General features: G+C 40.8%; 1 protein-coding gene across 1 annotated transcript; it reads right to left on the bottom strand.

The window, feature by feature from the left end:
* TGS1 (trimethylguanosine synthase 1) lies at positions 1-26,994 on the bottom strand. The gene is made up of 13 exons (XM_063130742.1): positions 26,840-26,994; positions 25,443-25,507; positions 23,969-24,150; positions 22,307-23,129; positions 20,357-20,462; positions 19,308-19,394; positions 17,313-17,487; positions 15,471-15,807; positions 13,507-13,674; positions 12,829-12,972; positions 11,809-12,025; positions 9,617-9,695; positions 1-304 (listed from the first exon to the last, which is right to left on the bottom strand). The coding sequence occupies exons 1-13, from the start codon at positions 26,956-26,958 to the stop codon at positions 188-190; spliced, it is 2,619 nt and encodes an 872-aa protein (XP_062986812.1). The 5' UTR covers positions 26,959-26,994; the 3' UTR covers positions 1-187.
* Positions 26,995-27,739: the final 745 nt, after the last annotated feature.

Raw genomic sequence — 27,739 nt, 5'->3', positions numbered from 1 at the left:
CCCCAAAATCAACTAAAATGGTTTTTTCCTCAAACATTATTCTCAAATGTTTTTGTTTCTCAAAAAACCCAAAACATTTTAAAGCAATCACTGATTGTACAAATAAATGAATGGCAAAAGGATGATTCTTCAAAACTTTGGGACGATCCATTTTGCATGGACAAGCAGGCCCACTCACACAATTGAGTCAGGCTACATCTTGCCTGATTAGTTCACCAAAATAAGCAGTTATGGTCTTCAATCTGTTGTTCAGGAAATTTTGTTCTATTTCCACTTTTCCTCCTGGTCCAGCTAAAGACGCTACCTAAAAGTAAAAAGAAAAACATTAAACGACTCAGAATGTGACATCTAATCCTTTTATACCACACCTAAGAAACAGGCACAGCTGTAATGGTCAACAGCATGCTCAATTAGCAACAGGAGTTCTTGTTTGGCAAGTGGAGCATGTTTATTCTTATCACACTCTCCATCAGCAGTGTAGTTATAGAACAGGAGTGGGCAACTTTGGGGGGATTTGGGGGCCATCCCCCCATGGGCCACACTGTGAAGCAACTCCCCTCATTTTCCCCATCTTTAGATATAATGATCTGGCTCACATGTCACCATGGTCTGTCACCTACTAAGGATTTGTCTAGTAGATGATTGGACAAACTGGTTTGTTTCCTCAGCTATGGGATCCTTCCTCCTTCACCTACTCACTTCCCGTATCCCAGCTGCATTTGCAGCATTGCAGTACTGGCATATAAGGAGACTGTTTTTTTAAAAAAACACACACACAGTACTCTTGCCCCCTATTTCTGTAGCCTGGTGAAACAACCCACAATTCTGGGTTTGCATATAAAAACCCATGGCTTAAACAACCCACAGTTCAGAACCCAACAACAAACCATGAGTTCTTTTTGTGGGCTATTTGTGGTTAACAACCCATAGTTCCGGATTTGCATGTAATGACAATCCACAATCCAAAAAAAAAAAAAAAGGTTAATCAATCCATAGCCTATTTATTTATTACATTTCTATACTGCCCAACAATTGAAGCTCTCTGTTTTTTGTTACATGCAAACCAGGTGATTATCTTCTGGGGAATATTTTAGGATAAACCAAGTCTGTACAAAGGAGATCTGCTCTATTTGAACCACAACAGAACCAGGCTGCTATAACTTATTAAAAAGGTTGCAGAACAATTTTTACACAACTTCTGGGGAAAAGTGACAGGAACTGGGGAGCAACCAGTTTGGAGTGACTCATCCCTTGGGAATTATGGTGTAAATGTTCCAGGTCAGTTAAAAAGGGAGTGAGTCGAACTTAAAATAAGTATATACCAAAACCATGAAACCCATTTAAAGAGAACAAGAAGGGGACTGGAAAGGGGGCAGAAAACAAGCAGCAAAATGATGAGGGCTTTGCAGTGCCTTTGTTCAAGTGAAGGCTAAAGTTACTAAGGGGAAACATGACAGTGGTTTATAAAGTTATGCATGGCATAGGAAAATTATTTCCCAGAACTAGGGTTTATCCAATGAAACAGATAGGCAGCAGATTTAGAACAGACAAAGAAAGTATTTCTGCAGATAACACGTAATTTGTTTAAGGAATTGACAGCCACAAGATACGTTGATGGCCACTGGCTTTGACAACTTTAAAAGGGGATTAGACAAATCCAAAAAAAAACACACACGAGATCTATGAATGGTCTACCTAAGTGGAACCCCTTGAATCCAAAACCAGTATTCCACTACATGTCAGTTGCTAGAAAGTGTGTGTTGCCTTTAGGATCTTGTGGGCTTCCCAGCAGCATCTGTCAGGCTGATGCTGGAAGCAAGATGCTAGAATAGATGGACCTTCTGGGTGAGCTTTAGACAGACTAGTCTAAGATTCTAACCCATCTACTCTTTGAAGGCAAAAGACCTCCACTTTTTGAGTAAACATTGCAGAGAGGTTATTAAACCAACATCACACCTAGTTTGACCCTTGGATATGACCACTCTTTTTCACTTTACTCCTTGTTCTATAGCTTAACAATGAGTAAGTGGTCAATTAAATGAACAAACCATCTGAGACCCAGTGAGCCAGCTTGCTTGCCAATGCCACCTTCTTCATCAGAGAGCTTGCAAATTGAAAGTCAGTGCAAGCTGGTTTGGATGGCCCAGAGAATGATCTGAAGGCACAAGCCAGAGTTGTATCCCGGAAGCTAGCTAGGTTTGGAACATAACATGGGCAGAATTGTAGACCTCTTGGGAAGCAAGTGTAAGCTGCTGAGTTCTTTTGGACAAAGAGTATGTTACAAAACTGTAAAAACAACAAAATATACTGCATTCTTTCCTTGCCTGTCCCCCAAATAAACCTGGCTTAGATATATCTCGCTGTTCCTCCCTTCTATAGTGAATCTTCTTTGCAAAACTGCCTACAGGGTAGAAATTCCCAGATAAAATAAAGCCAAAAACAGCTTAGGTCATTTTTCAAAATGTATTACTCAACAGAAGCCCAGAACTCAATACAGAGGATTCACCCTAATGCGGCATCTGGGGACATTTTCAAACAGTTTCCTTACGATTTTTTTTTAAAAATTGCCTCTGTTGGAATCTGAGACAAAATCAAACCTCCCGATGTTATCAGAGCTCCAGATCTGAGAGGTAATACATTATCTGCCTTTCCTGCAGCTACTGACTTGATACCTTTAGTGCAGGGATGGGCAACCTCCAACCCTCAGCCTAATTTCGAAGTCCTCTGCAAGCAATCTGTAAAGTTTTCTGGCAAGAGCAATCCGTCCCTTCCCCAGTAGCCCGTGGGGTGGGGAGAGGCAGTCCCACCCACTTTGGGCTCTGATATGATCCAGCACTGGCTTTGGCTCTACCCACAGCTGGCAGGCATCTCCTGGCATGGGATGGCTTGCCTCACAGTTGGATAACTGCCTTAAGAATTTGCTTCATAGCACTAATATCTTTAGAATGGAGAGAGAAAGAAAATAGATGATTTCAAGCCAGTTATCTTATCACAAGGACTTTCACCTGATCAAAGCAATCTTAATGAATCACACAGGGTTAAGTCCATGCATCATTTTAATCTGCATTCATTTGCATATGAGACAATAGTTTTCGAAGGGGGAATTCAGATGATGCACTGATGCATGTTAGCACAGTGATATAGGGAAATGTAGCTGTGCAGTCATGGAAGCAGAAGTGAGGTTGCTTGGTAGGAATTTGAAATCCAAATTTCTCAGAAATGTCACCCATTCCACTCTCCAAGCCAGCCTGCGGGCTTCCCATGGGCATCTGGCTGGCCACTGTGGGAAGGACTAGATTGATTTTCCAGTAGGATTCTTCCTATGTGGAGCACCCATAGCTCAGTGGCAAAGCTAAGTCTTTGCATGCAGGAAGCCCCAGGTTCAAACTCCAGCATCTCCAGGTAGGGCTAGGAAAGAATCCTGCCTGAAACCCTGGACAGCCAATGCCAATCAGCGTCAACAATATTTATTACATTTACATCCTGCCTGTTTTCCTCCTTAATGAATCCAAGGCAACATACATAATCCTCCTCCTCTCCATGTTATCCTCACAATAACAACCCTGTGAAGTAGGTTGGGCTGAGAGTGTGTGACTGGCCCAAAGTCACCCAGTGAGCTTCCACGGCCGAGTGGGGACTAGAACCCAGATCTCCCAACTCCCAGTCCAACACACTAACAACTACACCACACTGGCTCTCATGAACAATGGGCTAGATCGTCTGACTTGGTATAAAACAGCTTCCTGCGTTCATATGTTGCGGAACAGTAGCCATTACTTTCAAGAAATTTCATCTTCTCGGCAACGCAGGAAGAAATGCTTGAGATGGTCTTGCCATCTGTAGGTTTTATTCACTTCAAATTTTTCATATTGCCCTTCAATAAAACTTTCCAGGGCAGTTTACAGAAAAAGAAAACACAGAATACTCTATCTTTGTATTAAAATATTTAAATGTGTTGATTCAGGAAAACTTTTTAAAATGGATTAGTCTAGTTAAAACATTGCATCTCTAGCTGTTATTGAATGCTCTGAGGCAGGGAACTGTAGGTCTGCTGACCTTCCTAAACAGAAACTATTAATGTTTCTGTTTTTATCAACTGAACTGGCTAGAGCAAGTACTATATTTCATGGTTACAGCAGGCCCTAATTGTATTTTTCCTGTGTGTATTGATAGCACCAGGAAGCATCTCTGTACTCAGATGTTTAGAAGAGCAAGGACATTTTATGCTGACTTTGCATTTGGAATTACTGCTGCAAAAATCAAATGACTTATGAATTCCTAACTAATGAATATCAAATATTGTTATTTTCTGTCTGTATTCTGTCAAGACTTCAGCTGTGAAGCACTGGTTTAAGCACACCAAACTTCCTCTATTTTAAGCTATTATTAAAAAAATACTTTAAAAAGGGAGGAAGTAACAGATTAATTTTACTTTCGCATGCAATGGCTCGCTTAAAGAAATGATTAGACAGCCCCTCCAAGCAGCCCTTCCCTGAAATACTGTATGTACACATGCACACAAATTTTAAAAACGCCCAAATCCTTACTGAAAACAAACAAACAAGCACAACAACAAACAACAAATAAAGCAAATCAGGGAACACAAAACCAGTAACGGACAATTACTTATAAGGCTTCAGTCCGGCCTCAGACTTTGTCGGAGCAAGTTTCTCACCAAGAGTTGTCTTGGGTGTTGCCTAATAGCTGCAGGGCTCTGAGCCCCTTAAGCTTCTACGTGATCCAGAACAGGGCAATTCTACACAAAGCCTGTAGTGGTCTACTTGAGATGCAGGTTTGCTAACTCATCTGAGCTTCCTTCTAGGAGCAGAAGTGGCAGTGGGGCTGTGACACTGACCCTACCCCTGATGTCACGTCTATGCATTCTACATGGATGTATGCAGAGGACGCAGACTTTTTGATCGCACAGAAGCCTACATGTATCTGTTTTCCGATATCTATGTGTTGAGTAGGGTGTCACGAGATGTCATGGTCAATGGCTCAGGCCTACTGTGGAGCCACTTTCTCATGGATAATAGCTGATGGGGATACTGCTATTTGTGAAAACTAGACCTTAGCCACATTGGAGAGGGACAGAAAGAGAGATATGGTAGCTGGGTCCCTGTTTAGACAGCCCCCAAATCTGAACCTGAATCTGAACCTGAAGGCAGAAGGTTAATTTTCTGCCTTATCTTTTCTCATGTGATGAATTAATGAAGTCAAATATCTAACTAAAGAGCAAGGTAGTAGTTCTGTATTGGATCAAGAATACTAGCACAAGACTTTCTGCCTGTATTTTCAGTCATTACACATTAAAAGTATTTAAATAATGAGGCAAGTGTAGTGAAATAATGATGCACTCTGGTTTATCAATCAGATGGGAAACAAAGCTATATTTCAAATCAGAGTTCGAAAACTAAATAAGATAGATATAAGGCAGTGCAAAAGTGGAACAAATACAAAGCAGAAGCAAATTTGATAAACTAAATAGAAACTCAGTGACACATTCTGTTCAGTAAGGCTACAATCCCATACATATTTCTGAATATACACAGATATAATTAGTGTATAAAATCCTCATTTCTTCCAGTGCCAGCTTTCAGATTCTCACTAGGCAGGAGGAGAGCTCAGTGGGGTGGGTGGAGGCAATTCAAGAAGGAGTTACGTCCCTCACCCTCCATTCCCCCCAAAAGAACGCCTCAGCAGTTTCCACTCTTGCTTATGTGCAAATAACCAAGAGTGGTGATCTAATTCTAGAATGGCCAAATTCCTGCAACTGGACTTCTCTAAAGTTCATTGAACTTGACAGTTAACATGGGGAAAAACTGGATTACACAACTCTTAATAGACAAACTACAGAGTAACTGTGCATCTACTCAGTTCCTGTCTTCTGCACATGTGGTTTGTTAAAACACATTTCCATGTACTCTAGGTGTCAATATGGAGATGGACACAGGCCTCCCATTTCCCTATAAGCAAAGTGCATGGCTGGAAATGAAATATTTTCGAACTACTAGACACTAAGCTTTTGCACCAAATCTATCACTGAGATAGATTTTTCCTCTGCGTATCAATTTTTTTTGTTTCTTTTTTTCTTTGCATATCTTTTTTTATTGTTTCATGAGATAGATTTTTCCTATGTTAACATTTGGTATGACATTGATTTTGTTTTGGAAGCTTTAACACACACACAACCTGTTGGGTCTTCAGATGTTTTAAATACAACTCCTATGAGTCGAAGCCAGTATGGCCAATGGTCAGGAATGATAGAAGCTGTAGTCCAAAACATCTAAAGGGTGCCTAGTTGGGGAAAGCTGCATAGTTCTGGGAACTATTACATCCCAATAAGCTTCAATAAATTTTATGGAAACTTGAAAAAGGATTCAAGACCCTTAAGGGGGAAAATGCCCACTGCTCTCTATATAACTCATGGTTACAGTGAAATTGGAGCTGCTGTTCATCAAGAGATGATGGAGTAGATCATAAAAGTAACATTTAACTTCTTGAAAAATCAGTACCAGAGGGGCTTTTCTCTCAAGAATATGAGAGTCACTGGGGAATACTGTTGTCTGCATGCATATAAGCATTCAAAGTCATAAACCTGCCCCATAACAGGGTGTTTGTATGTGTGTGAATAAATCACCACTTAATGTCCATCATGAACAGATATAACATGTTCTATAATACACAATCACCACGGAAATAACTTTTGCTAACCTAGCAAAGAGTCTTTACAAACAGTCCATTTCTTTGCTTATTTTAAAAGGACAACGTACTCCATTTTCTTACGCTGTATGTTTTTGGTAGGAATGTTCCCTCTAGAGGACGAAGAGAAAAACCAGCAATTCAAGTCTAATCAGCATTGCACCTTCAAGCACAGTCTATTTCTATGCACAAAGCCGCAACATAGCCTGGACGTGATTATTAATTAGTTCTATTAAACTCTGACAATTCCCAAGGGGTTTTTATATTACTATATCTACAGCAAAGTAAACGGCATAACAAAACTGAGAAGGAAATGTCTCTTTTGTCCAAAGGAGGGGTTGTTGAAGACTGATATAGGGCCGCCTTCCCCAACCTGGTGTCCTCCAGCTATGTTGGATTGTAAATCTCATAATTCCAACCCAACACATCTGGAGGGCACCAGGTTGGGGAAAAGAGATGTAGGACATGTACCAGTGCAAGTTGGCTTACAACATCAGGACTAGCCCAGATGCAGGTGTTTCATTGCCACCCACGGCTATGGGCACTCCCTAAACTCTTGTTGAGAAACTAAGTCGTACTGCTGATTTGCAAATCAGGGCTTAGTGATGTCCTTAAGCATGCAATACTTTTTATAAGCACCTGTCAGCCCTGCTGATCCCAGGGCAGTATACAAAAATGATTAATGTGCTTAGGTGTTAAATAAGGGCTAAGTGAACGGGAGGGAGGATCTAAGTGCAAGACAGAGAAGTGCATCATCCTGCTTTTGGTTGCTAAACGATGGCTAGCAATGGGGAAAGTGCTACAGCTGCACCGTCTCAGTGCTGCAAATCATTTAATGGATAGCATCAGAGGTTTTGTTTTGGGCCTATAGGAAAGAAATAAGGGGTCAGCAGGGCAGGACTGATTTAACATGCAGCACAGTAATTAACAAAAGAAAGGGAGCATTTGAAGGGAATTCCTGCTGTATGTATCTATACTGATCACAAAAAAACTGGGATGACTTAAGAACATATGAACAGAAGAGGAGCCATGCTAGATCATACCAAGGGTCCATCTAGTCCAGCACTTTGTTCACAAAGTGGCCAACCAGCTGTCGACCAGGAATCCACAAGCAGGACACAGATGCAAAAGCACCCTCCTGCCCATGTTCCCCAGCAACTAGTGTAGTTCAGCTGAGAATCATAGCCATGTACTGAACTAGCTGGCTGAAAGACAAGGCAGTACAAACTACATCTTAAATAAAGTACCTAAACTCACTGCTTACGAAGTTAGCAAACCAACAGAAATCCAATATCAAATATTACACTGTGACGGAAGACTTAGATAAAATTAGCTGAATTTTAAGCTTCATAAGCCTCAAAAATAGTTCAGGGTATTTTATAATTGGAATGAAGCTACTTTAGCTATTTAGATCTTAGGGTGTGAACAGAAAACATCTGTTCTATGAACGCTCTCCTCTGTGACACAGTACCTGTTAGCCTCTAAAACATAAAAAGAGCAGGTAAGCATGGGAGAGAACCCAACTATCAGGCCATGCTTTCTATGGTGCAAGAAGCTAATAAGCAAGTGGATCAAACACACCCTACACTAAACACATTTCTGGAATTAACACAAAGTCACACACATCTGAATGTAGTCAACAAAATTTGTAGAACTGGATAGGTCAAATGCTGTAAGGAAGGGCAACACAACCAGGACAGCTTCACTTGACTATGCTCCCATGATACACCAGTCTCTGAGAATGCTTTTGCCAAGCAGCTTAGGTATGGTAAAGTGATAAAATGAATGCTCCTTTAGATCATTACTTACGATTTGAAATCCCATAAAAAGTGAAGGTATTGTAGGTCATATTAAACAGAGCCATTACCATGTGGTGGGCAGACATGCTTCTACAACCAAAAAATTATGCATATATTTTTTAAAAAATTGCATCTGGTCCGGCATCCTCTTTCTGACAATGGCTAGCCAGCTGTTTCCAGGAACACAAATCATGAAGGCAAGACCACTTCCCAGCAATTTCCCCCCAGCTACTAGTATTAACAGCTGAGGAGGGCAACTTATGGCCCTCTAGACATTTTGGCCTAGAGCACCCATGCTAACTAGGGCTGGTGGGAGTTTAGGCCAAAACATCTGGAGGGCTGGCAGTAGGGATGTGCAAACTGGTCTGGTCTGTGGGATGTCTGTTGCAGGAAAATCTGACCCTCTTGGGGTCAATGAATTTCCCTGGCACCCCGGCCCCCTTAAAAAAGACAAGACACGTACATTACGTAAGCAATTTGCAAATCTTGGGCAAATTACGGCCGTAATTCATGTATTTTACACAAATTGAGTCTATAAAGTGCTTAGTTATGTGTAAAGTGTGGCCATTTAAATACACTGAGGATTTCCCTATCATTCCTAGCCACAAGTTGCTCACCCTTGATTAGAGGTATACTGCCTTTGAACAAGGAGTTTCTATTTAGATATTGGAGCTAACAGACATCGATAGACTTATTCTCAATGACTTGGTCTAACCCTTTTTTAAAAAAGCTATTGAAACCAGAGGCCATCATGAACTCTTCATGAATTCCCTACTATAAATGTTGTTGTTTGTCTGTTCTTAAAACTATCAGTCAATTTAATCAAGAGAATCCCAACTTCTTGTCTTATGAGAGAATGAGAACTCTGACCACACTCATACCATTCAACGTCCTAAAGTCAGTACATCACCTTTACAATGACCAAAAATGCATTTTCAAAAGCTTAACAATAATACATATTGCAGATTTGGAGAGGGGGGCTGTTCAAATTGAGAAGAGAGGCTTGTCTAAGTAAACCAGGCAGAGATGAAAACTGAACCAGGGGATACTCTAGTTCACAGCTTAGTCTACAAACTATTACATTACTCTAGCTCTACCTGTAAATTACAACTTACCTGATCTATATCAGCATTACGAGGAAGAAAATATACAATGTTGTTGGTAATCTTTTGTGACAGCGTGAAAATTTCAAATGTAGAGCTGTGTTAAGGAGGAAAACGCACATACGGTTTCAAGTGGGACAGTTCTTTTAATAAGATAATCCCTTAAAATACATGTTCTTCCAAAGGTTAAACTGAATTCCATTGGCATTAACCTGATCAGAGCCCTTGCCTACACAAGCAGCAGAATCAGGTAGTAGGATCAGGATGCAATTTTTGAATGCTCTTCCATTAAAAATAAACTCCCTGAAATTAAAACAAAAATAAGAATATAACATAAGAAGAGCCATGCTGGATTAGACAAAAGGTCCATCTAGTTCAGCATTCTGTTCACACAGTGGCCAACCAGCTGTTGACCAGGAACCCACAAGCAGTGCACAAGTGCAATACCACCCTCCCACCCATGTTCCCCAGCAACTGACGTACATAGGTTTACTACCTCTGCTACTGGAGGTAGCACATAGCCATCAGGACTAGAAGCCACTGATAGCCTTCTCCTCCAGGAATTTATCTAACAGTCTTTTAAAGCCATCCAAATTGGTGGCCATCGCTACATGTTGTGGTAGAGAATTCCATAGCTTAATTATACTTGCTATTATCTGTCCTGAAACTCCCACCAATCAGCTTCATGGGACGACCCCGAGTTCTAGTACAATGGGAGAGGGAGAAAAATGTCTCCCTATCCATATTCTCCACATCAATGCATAATTTTGTATGCCTCTATCATGTCTCCCTTAGCCAGTCCCAGCTGTTGCAACCTTCCCTCAAAGGGGAGAAGCTCCAGTCCCTTCATTATTTTAGTTGCCCTTTACTGCACCTTTTCCAGCTCTACAATATCTTTTTAAAGTATGGTGACCAGAATTGTACACAGTATTCCAAGTGTGGTCACACCATACATTTGTATAAAGGCAGTATGATACAGCAGTTTTATTCTCAATACCTTGTCTAATTATGGCTAACATGGAGTTTGTGTTTTTAACAGCAACTGCACCCTGGGTTGACACTTTTATTGAGCTGTTCACTATAGTTACACGTCAAGGCAAAATGTTCTAGAGGTCATCCCTCCTTGCTATGCTAATTTTCTATTTTTAGAGGTGGGGTTGTGGGGGGGGAGCAGGGGTATTGCACTCCATTTACATTTGGAAGTTGTGCACTTTGTTTTATCACTTCAGGACTCTACAACTTCATTCCCACTTCCTCTGCTGCCCGTGTTGACTGGCCCAAGAGGCTATAGCTCAGTACTTTGCATGCACAAGGTCCCAGGTTCAATTCCCAGCACCTCCAGGCAGGGATGGGAAAGAATCTTCCCAGAAATCCTGGAGAGCCACTGCTGAGTGTCAAGCATGTTGGGCTGGATGGACCAATGTTCTAACTCATACCATATTTTAACAGATCTAAAATGTAGTACTTAGTTTGTGTTGGTATGCAGGATCATGATAAATCTGGGATCCTGATATTGCCTTTAAGTTTGTGCCCTCTGTGTGTGGTAGTGGAGTGTGCATGGAAATGAGTGACTGTATTATGGGGACAAATATGCAGCCACTCTAGATGAACTCATAAATGTTAATCTGAAGTGGATTACTAAGAGAATCTAGCTCAAAATCCACAAATTAATTTACACTAATTTATCTTACAGCTAGATCACATATCGTGTGATGTAAAACAAGACAACTTATCTGGCGGGTTATTAATGACTTTGCTGCTGTCAACTTTTGTAATCATAATTGTCAAAGCTCTCCCAGCAGGGAAAAAACCACACATCTGATGTGCAAGAATCAATCTACAACTTGTAATCAACTGCCATGAAACAGGACTTAGTGTCACCAATTAAATCATACATCAGTCAATGTGGGATATGGAAACCCTGCCGCATAACTACCAGAATCCCAACCCAACAGTCTTGAAGAGGAAAACAACTAATATGTTTTAGGCTTTTCTCTGCAACAACGACAGCTAGAAGTGAAGACTACACTTTTCAGACATCTGGGCATCCTGTAATTCCAAATTAAGGAATAGGGACACTGTGGTCTAGACAAAATATAGCAAAGAACCCCCAAAATCTACCACATACACTGCTTCATTTCCCAAGAGAAAAATAGTATTAGATTTAGAGGAAGGTCTTTGACAAGTTGACTTGAAAAGGATATCCATCAGGTGAAATCATTGTTTGAACATCAAAGGTTTCTGCAGTGGCGTATTTAGGCCCACCCCATGGAGGGCTCAGAAACACAACATCTGCTTTTAAACTGGATGCCAGCTTCATGAAGTCTCCACATATAAAATCAATCTGATCCGCCACTCCATACACTTCTGCATTGTTGCGAGCAAGACGGATCTTCACTGGATCAATATCAATTGCAATTACTGAAAATTACAAATAATTAAAGAATTAAAAAATTATTAAACAACTCAGATCAACCATATTATAAAACTATGGAAGCATGCAAAAATTTGTACTTGCTCTGGACAAGCAGCAAATTGCTTAACTGTAACTAACACCTCTGTATTTTCCCTGTATAGTTATTTAGCCACTGTTTACAGTAAAACTCAAAAGACTCGGTTTACACAAACACTAACCCCATGATGGTTTATTTTCTGGAACAACCCATGATAGGTTAGCATGCTGTCTGCGGGATGTCCCGTCCCCCCCACCCAACGCCCATGGTGGATTATTTTCCCCAAATAAACCACCCTGAGAACCCATGGTCTACAGCAAGGGTTATTTTACCTATGGTGGGTTAGTGTGTTGTCTGTCTCGCAGCAAGGATTACGGACATTGCCTATAGAGCCGCTCAGCATGAACAGCCAGAAATGCTGCTGCTGCTCTGCTACTTCCAAGCAATCTTTATTCCTATCATAAAGGCAGCTGGAATAACTGCCCGGCTGGGCAAGAGGATTACAGGAGGAGGGGTGAGGGAGGTAAAATAAACCACTCTGTGTAGCTTCGTCTGATGGTAGCACAGTAGGTTGTTGCATAATCACCTACCCAATGTAACTTGCCACCCACCATGGGTTAGCGTGATGTGTGAACCCAGCCCAAGTGTTAAAGAATTCTTAGTTTTAATTAGAGCAATCTGCATCTTCCTCCTTACAAAATATCCAGCGTAACTTAGCTAGTAAAATTAATGCACACACGGAAGTGAAAAGAAGCTCGTGAAAGCATTTACCTCTTTTTGCTGCCAAAGCAAACTGAATAGCATTTCCCCCCACACCACAGAATGCATCTACTATTATGTCAGAGTTGAAGGACAGCCTTACGCGCTTTGCAATGTGCTCTGCAATCTTCTCAGGTGTAACAGAAAACCACCCCTCTGGTGAAAAAAGGTAAAAAATTAGTCATATTTCTGAATATAAAAAAGACAAATCTGAACATAAATATATCAATTACCTTTAGCATAACACATTTTATGGTTAGCTCAAGCGTGCATTTTAAGAACATAAGTAACATCCTGCTGGATCAGACCAAAGACCTATCTACCCCAGTATCGTCTTATGTATAGTCCAGCCACGTGTGGCCACATTCTCACGTAACGATAAGCCAGGATTCCTGGCTTACTGTGAATGATAAGCATTGTGATGTATACAACCTGCTTGTTCCTCCTTTGATGTGACTTGGTAAAACTAACCAAGGAGGGTTGGCTTATTATGTTGTATGAACCAGGGATCCTGTTTTGTTGCTCTTAAAGAAGTCAAACAACTCTGGATTGTTTGTTGGCTTACAAGCCTTGGCATGTTTGGGAACAGGATCCCAGGTTTGGACAACATCAGTGACTGTGGCAATTAACATACAGAGCTTCAAAATAAAAGTTTTCATTTCACACATTTGGCTGTATTTATGAGTTTACCTCTGTCTAATTGAATCCCTTCATCAAATCGAGAGAACAGTCTATACCGCTGTGCCCAGTATTTAGCCAGCTCAGGATCACTGGCTATTTCAGGGGGTAAAGTCTGCACACTCCTGTTTTTCTTCTTTTGCAGCTTCTTGTTTTTCTTCTTTGTAGCATTTACTTCACCTACACACAAAAACCACACAGCACAATTAGATCATCTACCTTGAACAGCTCAAAAACACTATTAAGAACACTGAGACAAATCCAAACTACTTTTATCACCCATTTCAACAGATGATACCGCAATGGGAAAATAAAAAAGGTGCAATGATTTGCTATACTGTGTCGCAAGAATTAGACTAACCAAATGTGAAATTCACTGGACATTTATTCACCGAAGAAAATGTCTTCAGAAAAAAAAAAGACTCAGGATAATCAAGAAAACAGATGACATGAAAGCACACACAACAAAAATCAGCATGAGAAAAAACACAACAATAAACAATTAAAACTGACTTTCCAAAGAGACTTCAAAAATTTAAAAGAACTCAGAAATCCACCCAGCAAGACCCACACTAAGAACATCAATCACTGTTTGGCAATATTCATTTTCCTATAATAGTTTGTACGTGCCAACCCCAGGCACTCTTGAATAAACCTGGTTTTTACATCCATTTCATATGGGATTTAGGACTGTGTTTGGTACTGAAATTGCCTTGGTCACAGAGTGACCTTTGCCAGGGTCAACAAGAGAGTGTGCCATCTTGATTGTCCTGGATCTCTCAGCAGCTTTTGATTCCATTGACTACAGTAATCTTCTGGAGAGGCTGTCTGAGATGGGTGTAGATGTCACTGCTCTTTGGTGGCTCATATTTGTTCGGCTGCTTCCAGAAGGCAGTGCTAGGGTATTTTTGCTTGATCCTGCAGCACTTAAAGTTTGGGGCTGTCCAGCAAGATTCCCCCCATGATGTTTAACTCCTGCATGAATTCATTCCATAAGATTATCCAGGGATTTGGAGTGCAGTGTCATAAAGATGCATATGATCCCCGAAGTTGCTCATCAAATCCATGTGAGATAGTGGAGGTGCTAATAAATCAGTGCCTGGCCTTGGTAACGGACTAGATGAAGGCTAATAAACTGAAGCTCAGCCTTCACCTGCCTCCAGCGACCTCAATTGTTGGGATTGCTGCTTCCCATCCCCATTAGCGGTGCAGAAGCAGTGACCTTGGCTACTTCAGGGTCACCGTCCCAAAGCTGATAAAAGCCCTGCTGGAATAGCAGCTCTTTCCCTTGCACTCCAGCTCCTCAATGGGTAGGGCTCCCCGCAGGCTCTGTGAGCCAAGCCATACAGAGTTGTGGTCAAGGGCTGCCTGCAGCCCACTATTACTATAAAGTTCTTTTAAGCTTCCCAATTTAATTGCCTTTTTTATTAATCAACCAAGTATTTCACCAACACATCTTTTTCCTCTTTTTGTAAAATGAAAGAGAAGACTGAGAGGAGACATGATAGCACTCTTCCAAGTACCTGAAAGGTTGTCACACAGAGGAAGGCCATGATCTCTTCTCAGTCATCTGAGTGTAGGACACAAACTAATGGGCTCAAGTTACAGGAAGCCAGATTCCAGCTGGACATCAGGAAAACCTTACTGTTAAAGCAGTATGACAACGGAACCAATTACCTAGGGAGGTTGTGGGCTCTCCCACACTACAGGCATTCAAGAGGCAGCTGGACAGCCATCTGTCAGGTATGCTTTAAGGTGGATTCCGGCATTGAGCAGGGGGTTGGACTCGATGGCCTTATAGGCTCCTTCCAACTCTGCTATTCTATGATTCTATTATCATGGTTAGAGCATTCTTGGTTTTCTTTGATATAACATGATTTTTATATATATATATATATATACACACACACACACACACACACACACACACACACACACACACTTATTAAAAAGCTTTACTCAGAATTAGCCCACACCTTCTGTTTCCATTTGCAGGTAATCTGGAATATCCAGGGCAACCAGCTCTCTTTCTAAAGGGCATTCTTCACTTCTTCTTGCCTCTTCACCAGGTTCCTGAGAATTACAGTCACTTATTGCTACTGCCAGCTTTTCCTTGTCGTTCTCCTTGAAGCCAATTCTTTTAAGTTTGCAAGAATCTGAACTGGGGAACGACAGGTCACAGCTCTGGAGATGCAAATTATCTCGTGAGCCAGCAGCATTTTCCTGTTCCTCTGAATCACTGCTTGTGTGATGTTCATCAACTTGAGATCCCTCTTCCACAGGTTCATTCACTTGTTTCAAGAACCTTTCTACCTAGGAATAGATTATTATTGCTTAAATTTGGTTTTATCTTAAGACAGAACAGACACTCTTCTAGTGAAATTAAAAACAAAACAAAAAACAGATTATATTTTGTTATCAAAATGACAGTGTCAATGTTTTGGCAACCAGGAGCATGCCTTAGGCTTATGGGCACTTTTCCTCCTTCTTGCACTTCATCCATTTGCTGGCATTACTACCTATAGTTCGTTATAATGTCCAAACTGCTAGAAAAAACACCTCAGTATGGTTCGCGTATTACTCCCAACAGTTTGACGAAACCAAACGTTGATATACATGGTGATGTCTCTGCAGGGAGAAACAATCTTGCAAACTGGCCCTTGGGTGCGTACGTTAACAGTTTCTTTCACTGCAGATCTGTTTCACTGGCCCTTGGGTGGGTATACTGCAGTTTCTTTCACTGTAGATGTTGAGATGACCACATGGTACTGTTCTCACATGACACACATCAGAATACATTGGCATTTGGAAAGCTAGTATATCAGAGATATGTGTTCCACATCTGAGTGGTATCTGCAACAAAATGTTGCAGCATAGAGTACAGGTGCTCAGGATTCCAGCCACTCCCTTCCATTCTCACCCTGTAGTTCTCTGATGCCCAGCAGTCAGCATTCTGTGGCTGCTGATCATACTCAGTCCTTGTTGGACTGTTTTTGGGATTCCCCCATCCTTAGGCTTTTATCCCCCTAAATACTCATGCACATGTCCATGCCAGAAGAATCCCACTGGGGACTTCACCAATGCACCATTCTTGAACTTTGAAATCTGCTCTTACGATACTGATAAAATCTTCTCTTGAGATACACCCCTCACCTTTGCACCAATGTAGAACTAGATGCATTGGCATCTAATGCAGACCAGCTAGTGTTGAACATGGCCTTCCACTGTAGCTGTATCTAAATTGTGGAACATTTTTCCACAAGAGGCTCAGTTGACACCCTCTTTTAGTGGATGTTTTATCCAATGCTTCTGTTTTATCAGCTGCATCTATTTTATTATATATTTTCTTCTTTTGGGGGGGGGGAATTTTAATGTATTCAATTATTGGTTTTTCACATTGTTAGCTGCCTGGAGAGTTGCATAAGCACCAGAACAGCAGGTTATATATTTTTCAAATATAAGAAATAATACAAAAGCAGCCAGCGCACAGAGCCATGCCAGTTTGTCCCTCTCACTACTGACTATGAGAACTCTATATTATGAATACAACCCTGTGCTAACTTTAAAAGCCAGAAGATAAACAAATTTCCACTTTTGAATGTCAAGTTAAAACTTTTCCAGGGCTGTAGCAGTTTCAGTGGTCAGACAACATACAGAAACAAATGCATCAATAATATGTATATGTTTAGCTCAATTAAAACATTGTCATTAGAAAATACACTGTGCTGTAATGAACCATCTAAGGAACAACTACAAAAATGCTTTGTACACTGTGCTCTATCAAGGCTATTAATCTACCATTTACAAGCAAAATCTACCTTATTCAAAATCTTGCTCTTCTTGACCACCACCACTTCAGGTTCTTCTGTAAAAAATATATGTTTGTTTTTGGTCTCAATTGTTCTGCGCATGTCCAGGAACTTTGATTTATATTTCATGCTTTTATTGAGATGAGTCACTCTTCTTTCACTAAAGCCAGGAATTTCTCTATATCTAGAGAAAAACAGATTAAAGTTAACAACTACTTCTCAGAGGGAGGGGAATGCAGAGCATATATTTGGAAAAGTATCTGTGATGTCACATGCGTATGTAATGAATCTGCGACTTTGTATTTTCTGGTATTTCCATCTAGAGTATGAGTGGTTTGAGTGAAATGATTGGTTGCATGAGTGGGGGAATGAAATGGTGTGTAATATATAAACACTAAGCTGAGCCTGTGGAGTTTAGATAGGGAAGAGATAGATAGGGAACAGACAGGGAAGAGGTAGATAGGAAATAGATAGCATCAGGGAAGGAAGATAGGGTTTGTGAAAAGATAGTGCCTAGGAAGTGTGTTTTGGGGTTAGAGTAGTGATTGAATGATTGTATGTGTGTGAGAAGGGGGATATATAGAAGGTTTTTTTAAAAAGTGGCTTGTTACTGTATTTCAATTGTTTATATGCAGGAGGAGAGTAAAGTGGTTATTTACTATTTAACACTTCAATTCTGTGAATAATAAAGATTTCTGCTTTTCAAAAGCCTGTGCTTATGGCTCGTGACTACCAAAGGGCAGAAATGATAAAGAGAATATATGTCAGAATAAAAAAAAACAACACAGTGTGCTGACACATCTTGAGAAGTAATGGTGTTGGACCTGTGGTAAAAGTCCTGGTGGCAGCGTTACTGAATGTGTGGTGGAAGGAGTGGTCTGCTGTGCGAAAGGCCTTATAGAAAAGTTATTCATGCTGGTGAATAGGCAGGAACGCCATGGCGAACTAGTTAGGGTGAATGAAAACACACACACCTTACTTAGCTTTATTGTGTATTTATCAGCTGTGCCTCGTCACTTGAAAGCCTCCTTTAAGACATGCCAAGTAAATATGCCTCCAAAATAGTTCAGCTTCAGCAATCACCTTTACTCTTAGAGAGCAGTATCCTACAGGGTGTAACAGCTAACATGATTTATGCAGTGCCAGCGTAAACTATTCTAGCACAACACCGATAGTGTTAGCTGGCACGTTGATTAGCCTGGGAAATTGGTGCACTAGCTAATGCTTTGAGGGTTGTGCTAGGGTAGCTAATGCTAGTGCAATGTAATTCACGTTGGCAGTTGCACCCCATTGGATACTGCCCACTTTGATACATTTGTAGCTTACCAGAAAGATTTTTTAACTAAGATATTTTAGAAACACAATGACTTTCATTGTGAATCAAGTATCTGAATAGTCCACACAGAAACAATTAGCATAAAATAGAAGTGCTGTTTACAACCAACTACTTATTGTTGATTTTCCATGGTCTAATAGTGCTTTTTTTTGTTTTTGTTTACAAGGTTAGGGATATGTCATGCTTTGACAATTTTACCATATTAAACATTTCTGGAGGAACTGAAACTCAGAAGCATTTCAACAGTTCCAAAGGAAAGGATTTAGCACATATTTTAAAACAGTGATATCCGTTTAGCAAAAGTACTGACCTAGTTCGCACAATTGCAGGATGGTTAATAAAGCCATGGTGTTTGGGGGCTGGGGAATTAGCATAATTGCCCAATGCGGCATGGCTTGGAATGTCGTGCGAACCCAGTCAGGGTGAGATGTTGCTGTGGGTAAAAAGCCACTCAGAACCCACGGGCTGTTGTAAGGTGGCTTGTTACCCATGGCAACAAGCTAGCCTGACTGGGTCTGCACAACATGACAAGCTGCACTGTAGAAGATAATTATGCTAATCCCCCCAACAAGGGAAATAAGCTGCCATGGCTTATTTCCCCAACCATGATTGTGAGAACTGGGCCACTGTCTAAAGGAAACTAAGGAAAAGATAAATACACTTATTACTTTTGTCCTGTGCCACACTTGAGCCCAAGAAGACAACAGATTTTTTTTGGATCAGCCAAGGGGGTTTCTTCAGCATCCAGTTCATGACTTGAAAGAAATCACAAATATTTACAATTATAATTCATAGCAAGATGAGAATTACCTCACTGGGCATTGTTTGTCATGTCGTCCCAATCTGGCAAGGGCGGGTGACAGGGGTGAGTTACAAACCACCCCACAGCCCTAGAACAAGCGGTTCTGTGGTGCTTGTGAACCACTTGCCACCAGCCTCACTGGGTTTGGACGACACAACAAACTGAACCCAGCAAGGGTAATTACTTGGTGAGCAACTGGTGTGTGTGGAGCGGGCAAATAAGCTATAGTGGCTTATTTTCCTTTCCTGATAGTGTGAACCTGGCCATTGCTTGTTTTGTTTTGAATTAAATGTAAATCAATTTTTCAATAATTGTAAAACAGCTACATACAAACAGCTAAATACAAATGTGTCCTTTCAATTAAAATAATAACATCTTCTGGCTTATTAACATCAAAAACATGTCAAATCTGAAAAGACATCTTCAACATTAACTGAAATGTTATTGATTTTGGCTAAATCATAATTCAAACACAATATTCAGGTCTTCAGTGAACTACTTTTTGTTTAGAAATTAATTTTTGTTAATTTCAAAGAGTGGCATTAAGATCTCTCGAAATAGCTTCAACAAGCATGCCATGGGAAACCAGGGCTTTCCATCCTAAAGAATATCTGAGTATCTCAGCAGCACATGAAAGCAGCAATGGTTTGATAGTTTCAATTGGGTCTACTTTTTTTAAGTTCTGTACTGGTTTTAGCTTATTAATGGTTTAATTTATTTTTAGCTGAGTATACTTATTGTTTGTATGACTTTATCTGTATGCTGCGCTGATATCCTTGTGATATAGGGCAGGATACAAATGTCTAAATAAATAAATAGTTAATGGCAATACGATACTACCTAGTAAGGATTAAGGATACTGAAGTGTATAGAAACCTAAAAGTGGATGAGAAAAAGATCGAAGTGATAACCTGCCTCCGCTTTAATTTGATAGATTTATGTTCTGGTGGCTGCTCATCATCATCACTGTCAGTGTGTGGTCCACCTCCATGTCCTGTGGCATCTGATGCTCTAGACGACCCTTGCGAAAATAAAACAGAAATAATGCAAAGATTACCTAGCCACCAAGGGGGTGGACATCAGCTCAGAACTCTGCTTGTGTAACTACTAACTACTCCATCCCAGCTCCAACTAACAGATCTAGGCTCGGTACTTGGATTAAAATGAAACAGCAAGGATTTGTAAGAGTCACTGCTGCTTTGTTGTATTTTACAGCACTATTAAACACTAAATTCCTTTAGTATTGTCAATTTATGATAAAGTTAACTGTACGCAAGTTATCAAAGACTTAATAACAAATTTATTAACAGCAACGAGATTAATGATCGCCTGAAAATGGAAGAGGCAAGGCGATTATCAAATTGAAGAATGGTATAAAGAAGTATAAAGAATGGTATAAAGAAGAAACATTAATAACCTCAGATATGCGGATGACACCACTTTGATGGCTGAAAGCGAGGAGGAGCTGAGGAGCCTTATGACAAAGGTGAAAGAAGAAAGTGCAAAAGCCGGGTTGCAGTTAAACCTCAAAAAAACCAAGATTATGGCAACCAGCTTGATTGATAACTGGCAAATAGAGGGAGAAAACGTGGAGGCAGTGACAGACTTTGTATTTCTGGGTGCAAAGATTACTGCAGACGCTGACTGCAGCCAGGAAATCAGAAGACGTTTACTTCTTGGGAGGAGAGCAATGACAAATCTTGATAAAATAGTTAAGAGCAGAGACACCACACTGACAACAAAGGTCCGCATAGTTAAAGCAATGGTATTCCCCGTAGTAACCTATGGCTGCGAGAGCTGGACCATAAGGAAGGCTGAGCGAAGGAAGATAGATGCTTTTGAACTGTAGTGTTGGAGGAAAATTCTGAGAGTGCCGTGGACTGCAAGAAGATCAAACCAGTCCATACTCCAGGAAATAAAGCCAGACTGCTCACTTGAGGGAATGGCATTAAAGGCAAAACTGAAGTACTTTGGCCACATAATGAGAAGACAGGATACCCTGGAGAAGAGGCTGATGCTAGGGAAAGTGGAAGGCAAAAGGAAGAGGGGCCGACCAAGGGCAAGATGGATGGATGATATTCTGGAAGTGACAGACTTGACCTTGGGGAAGCTGGGGGTGGCAACAGCCGACAGAAAGCTCTGGCGTGGGCTGGTCCATGAAGTCACGAAGAGTCGGAAACGACTGAACGAATAAACAACAAATAAAGAAGTACGGAATGTTGCTATTAATATGTAAGTTAGCATGTTGTATTAAAGTTAAAAGAGGATTATTGAATCGAAATTAATTTGAAGAGACATGGAGATTATTTGTAGTGTTTGTTTTAATAAAGGGAGAAAGGTACACACCTTCACAAGAGTCATTACAATTGTGGAAAGTAGAATAATGGTCCTGGGGGTGGGGTGCACTTATTATTGTTAGTATCATTTATTGTTATTACTATTTTGTGTTTATGTGTAAGATTTATCTGTTTGTCATATAATGTTAAAAATTTAAATAAAAACCAAAAAAAATATATATATTTGCCAGCTCTATGGCCAGATCATGAAAATGCATTCCATTACACATGGGGAATGATGTGCCTTTTATGCTTGTGTGTTCTAAAGCAGACTAAGGGACTTGGAAGATGAATGTTCAACTCTGGGGAGAGAAAGAGAGAGAGTCTCTAGTGTGTCATTTGCACCAGTAAGCATTTCAGCTAAAAGTTGCAAAATTCAGGTGGGGAAGAGAAGCTTGCAAGGTAAGGAAAATAAAACATCCATCATACTCCTTAAAAGGGGATCTTCCCCCTAAGCTTTGGCAACATGGATTATAGCATACCCATTCTGGGCAAGGGAGAATGGATTTTTTGACCTTGGTCTACCAACCTGGCTGGTTTGAAAACCCATTTTCAGAAGACATACTTCTTTCCCTTGTTCCCTCGTCAGATTTCTCAGTCTGAGCAGAACCACAAGGACAGTGCCTTTCAATGGTTGTTAAACTCAATTCTTGATGACTCTTTCTTTCAACCACATTGTCCAATTTGCTCTGCTCTGCTTCTTCTAAGTTCAGATTTATTTTACTGATTTCAGTAAGAATATTGTTATTACAGTGATCACCACCTGGAGCAGGATTTTTCTCCCCGTTGGAACTGGATGGGAGATGAGAATCAAAGCTCAAGTCCTGTATTTCTCCACAATTGTCATCAGCATCTGTTTTTTTTGGCTGCTTTGTTTCCAAATTGCTCGCATTTGTCTCTATGCCACTGTTAGGTGCTGTGTCAACAGTCCAACCTTGATGTGCCCAGTAGTGAAACTGCTCCCAGTAATACCAGTATAGTTCACTATAGTGCTGCTCCCACTTTTCCTTCAGTTCAGGATTATTCCAAGGCTCAGTGATAGATAAAAGCTCGGAATTTACATCCTCCTGTTTCTCTTGCCAGCTTTGCCATAGAAGTCCTTCTCCATAGTCACCCCAATATTTCCCCCATTTTTCTTTCATCTGAAACTCATCAAGCAGAACGTCTCCACTGTCATCATTCTTATTCTCCTTTTTAGTTAGGGAGGAATCATAGGAAAGAAAATGGTCATCACCGTCAAGATCCTCTTCCAAAGACTCCTGCATTATTTTGAGAGTATCTTTTTGCAACATCTTTTTCTTTTTCTTCTTTTTCATCACTTTGTTACCCTTCTTGACTATATGATTAGGTGCCTGAAATTCAACACAAAAGACAATTAAGTAGCCATGCAAGTTTGTATACTGCATTCAACAGGTTTTGATTCAATATGCTGATTTAGTTCATTCATTTCATAAATTCTCACAGTATAACTTGGTTGTAACTCAACCAAGCTGATTAGAAATCCTACACCAACACTGCTATGTTATTTTGCACACTCTCAGCTCAGCAGCAAAGCTTTTGCTTTCTTATTTTGTTATTTCCACTTCAACTTTTCTTTTAACATACTTTTTTAAAGCCTGTTTTCCCCTCATTTAAGTTTTTATAATTTTAGATTCAGGAGGAAGAAGAGATGCATTTTGTGGGGGATCTTGAGAAATCTGGCCAAGTTATTAATTTTACCATAGGTGGTCTAGTTTTCACATTTTTGTTTATACATTTGTTTATAATGACATGCATTTTCAAAAAGAAGATAATTTCTTCTCAAATACTATCAAAGTAACATATTATTTGGCTCTTATTTGGAAACTTCTTAAGGGAGCCTTGCATTTGAGGATTCTTTCATCCAGGGTAAACAAAATCTCAACTACATAAAGAATTCATGTAGCCACAAAAAAGAAAAAAGCACACATGATAGCCATTCTACAAGTTTCAGAGAAAATTAATTATTTTCTAGACCTATTTTGCTACACTTGCTATACTTTCAAGACTGCTCAATGTAAATTCAGACTTTACAAATCAAGATGAATAAAAAGTACACAGAATCCAATAGTGCTAGTTTGTTAATGCAAACTACTAATTTCCCCCGCCCTTATTTCAATAATTTAAAATAGCACAAACAGAACAGAAAAATGGAAAATAAACTGGGTTTTACCACCACTGCCATATGGTTTGTTACACTTCCGAACTGTATAGGTAACCCCATACTCTTCATGAGTTCTGTCTCTGAATCTAGTTCAATGTCTTCTAACCCAGGAGCATGGCTATTTGATATGTCATCAGTCCTGAAGGTATGATGATTCTCCTCTTTTTCATCATCAGTTAATTGATCTTCCCCTGTTAACATGCAATATACAGTCACAGTTCATTTCAATTCCAACCTCAATCCGTTGTAGATATCTGATGCAGAAGAATGGCAATCCCAAATTCTTTCCTCCAGCAAACATTGGACCTGTTCAGAAGACACCTTAAGAGTGAACTGGAAAGAAAGGGGTGGGAAAGCTTCTAATCATTGCACCTCATTAGATGAAACATGAGGGCATGTATATAAAAGTTACCAGTTGGTCAAAAGAACTTGAATGTAGTAGGCTCCCATTTAGACTTTTTTTAAAAAGAAGCAACAGAGTAGTGGTAAGTAGAAACACAGATTAAGAAGGAATAAAGATTTTTGAACTATTTTTCTATAAACCTGTAGCTCCAGTATAAACTGGAATATGGCTAATGCTATGTTGTTTTGACTTGCAGGCTAAGACGATTTTAAAATATCTTTCTGTATTGTATATGTATGGTAAATTCCATTATACCACTGAGGAAGACCCAAATTGGGTTGAAACGTGTTTGTTTTGTTTTTAAAGTTTTTATTTGAGGGTATATATAATATTACACAGTTAGGATTTATTTGAGGTATACAGATCGTTTTTGGTACATAGTATATTAAAAACTTCTTAAGCATTTCATTCACTTGTACCAGATTACTTATAGTGCAACGATTAGAAGCTTTCCCACCCCTTTCTTTCCAGTTCACTGTTTTAGCCATAAGGGGTCAGGCCAGATCTCTTGCCTTTTCAGAAGACACCTTAAACCATTGCTTTAACCATGGTGGTTAAGCCAGAAAGCAAGGCTGTGTTCAGAAGACACCTTAAACTATGGCTTTAACCATGGTGAATAAAGCACAAAGCCTTACGCAGCATGGTTAAAGCCATGGTTTAAGGTGTCTTCTGAACAGGGCCATACTCTAGCAGGAATTCCAAAGATGACTATTATATGCAGCCCCAGGTTCCTAAGCAAAAACAATTAACTTATCTTTAAAAGAAACATCCCTTCAGATGATTAACTTTTGAGGAAAGGCTCACTTGAACATACTAATTCTAAGTGATTGATACAAGCATGTCTGCAAATGCGATTCAATGTAAGTAGGTATAAAGCAGAGGTAGACAACCAGGTGCTCTCCAGATGTTTTGAACTACAATTCCCATCAGCCCCAGGCCAATGGTTAGAGATTATGAGAGCTGTACATCTCAAGGGAACCAGGTTGCCTACAATGGGGATAAAACATGCTCAATGCAGCAAGAATCCTAATTTCACGAGGATTAAAACTAATTTTAATTCAACATTCAGGCATATCTTACCTATACTGTTATCTTCATCTTTGACATAATATCCCTTTAAGCCTAATTTGTACAGTGTTCGATCCCTGGAAAGAAACACATTACTGTTAAGCAGGGTTTTCTATTTAAATTGTGTGCTTTAAAAAAAAATAGTAAAAAAGAGCCTAGGTCAACCCCGCATCCAAACAAAACAGATCAACAATAGTTAATACGTCTAGGAAGATAAGTTCTTCATCTGGCACTACATAGATATCAGAAAGTGTGTCAGGTGAATTCCTCTATGGAGACCATTCCAAAGACTGGACACAACCTCTGAAAAAAGCCTCTGCCTGGCAGCCACCCTTACACTTGGAGAAGGGCCTCTTGTGAGAATCTCAAAGTACAGGCAGGCACATGTGGAGACAGATGGTCTTTTAGGTACGCTTTCCCTCAAGCACTTTAAAGGTCAATATTAACACTTTGAATTGAGCCTATAGACAAACTGGGAGCCACTGCAGTTTGCAAAACACCGCCCAGCCTTCCCTAACCTGGTGCCTTTCCAGATGTTGTAGACACCAACTCCCATTACCCCCAACAGCATGGCCATACTGAGTGATGGGAGTTATGGTCCAATATATCTGGAAAGCACCATACTGGGGAAGTCCGGGCTACCCTAATAGGCTCATAATGATCGACGCCAGTTGGCTGTCTAGCAGCAGTATGGTGCCTGCAGTTAACATATAATGCCTTACGGTACTGTAACATATAACAACTTCCCCCTTACAAATTTACTTTGCCAAGTAGGAGGGATACACAGTGTTTTTCTCCATAATTTGATAGTGCATAATTTGATAATTTTAAAAGTGCTGGGGCCTCATGACTACCAACAGCATCAATGACTTGGACCCAATTAAGATAAAACCAATGGGGCTCAAATCGTAACTACTATGAACCTATCCACTGAGTTATATCGGGCTTAAATTCAACTAAGTCTGGATCCAAAGGATAATCATCACCTTATTATTATTTAGTAATCTCAGGTGTTGACTTCCACGTGCTTTGCTCCTCTAGCAACTATGCAAGTGAGGATCAACACAGACATTACTCTCAATCTGTATCTAGCAGATACGGCCTTTTACTTTTACCCTAGAGTAGGCGCAGGGGAGCTCGATCCGGAATTTAAAAGCCTCCCTACCTCCACTAGGGTCCCGATCCGGATCGGGCTCTCTGCACCTACTCTAGAATACAGACATTTAAGCTGCCATCCCAAACACAGTTCCCTGGGATTGCCCTGAAGGGGTCTTTCTTCTGAATAAACAGGCATCGGATTGCACTGTTAAAGTAACGTCTGTTTGGGCCCTGAGAGACGCCACGGTGGACACGCATGTTGCCCCCGCCATGCCCAACCCACCGCAAGCGCCCAGCCCTGCGGGACTCACTCTACGAAGGCCCGGGTGCACAAACAGAGGATGCCGCTGCCGCAGCTTTCGTCTTCTCCTGGCAGGACGAGCAGCAGCTCCGCCACCACCAGGCTCCGCGGCGCCTCGTACAGCATCATGATGCCGCCGCCGCCGTCGCCGCCTCCCCAAAAGAGCTCAAGACGAGCGCACGAACCTCCCCGTGGGGGAAAAGCTTGGCGGATCTGACTAGGGACGGGCATTTCCGGCGGAAATGGAACTCCGTGCCTGCTTCACCGATTAGAGTCCGGAAATGGAGGGTGATGGTAGCTTTGTGGATCTTGGGCAAAGCCAAGCGGCCTAACAAAGCCAGGAAGAAAGTCCTTCCCCCTTTGCGCTCCCTAGCTTTTGGATTGGTGTTAATAGATGTGTAAAGTCTATGGTGACAGGGTGTTAATAGATGTGTAAAGTCTATGGTGACAGGGTATCCAGGATAATTTTCAAGCCATTTTCCTCCTTCCCCGATGTCCTGCGTGGTAAAAGACAGCTGCCCATAGGAAACAATGGGCGAAGGTGAGGTTTTGTGAATTTGTGCAGCAGCATGTCGTCGTTCCCCCGCCCCGCCCCGCCCAAAAGATAGAAGCAAAGACAGGAATCCATACTTTTTATATCGCATCATTGCCACACGGTGCATGGCTCAGCAACTATGGTGGCCTTGCCTCAACATTTATTTATAGTAGCTCCCCATTATCTGAATGTATGCCCTCTAGATCAGTCTTGCCCAAAGGTCCATGACCCTACAGTCCACAGGGGCTTCTAATGACTACCTAGAGAGGCTCAGGTGATGGGGACAGTGGCATGCAGGTCCAGCATCAGCATCTGGACCAACATGGACATGCCAGGCTGACTCTAATTGCTACCATGGACATGGACAATCATGGT

This window comes from Elgaria multicarinata, chromosome 7 (assembly GCF_023053635.1).
Source record: "Elgaria multicarinata webbii isolate HBS135686 ecotype San Diego chromosome 7, rElgMul1.1.pri, whole genome shotgun sequence".
In the NCBI taxonomy this organism is placed as follows: domain Eukaryota; kingdom Metazoa; phylum Chordata; class Lepidosauria; order Squamata; family Anguidae; genus Elgaria; species Elgaria multicarinata.
This window is presented reverse-complemented; position numbering and strand designations above follow the sequence as displayed.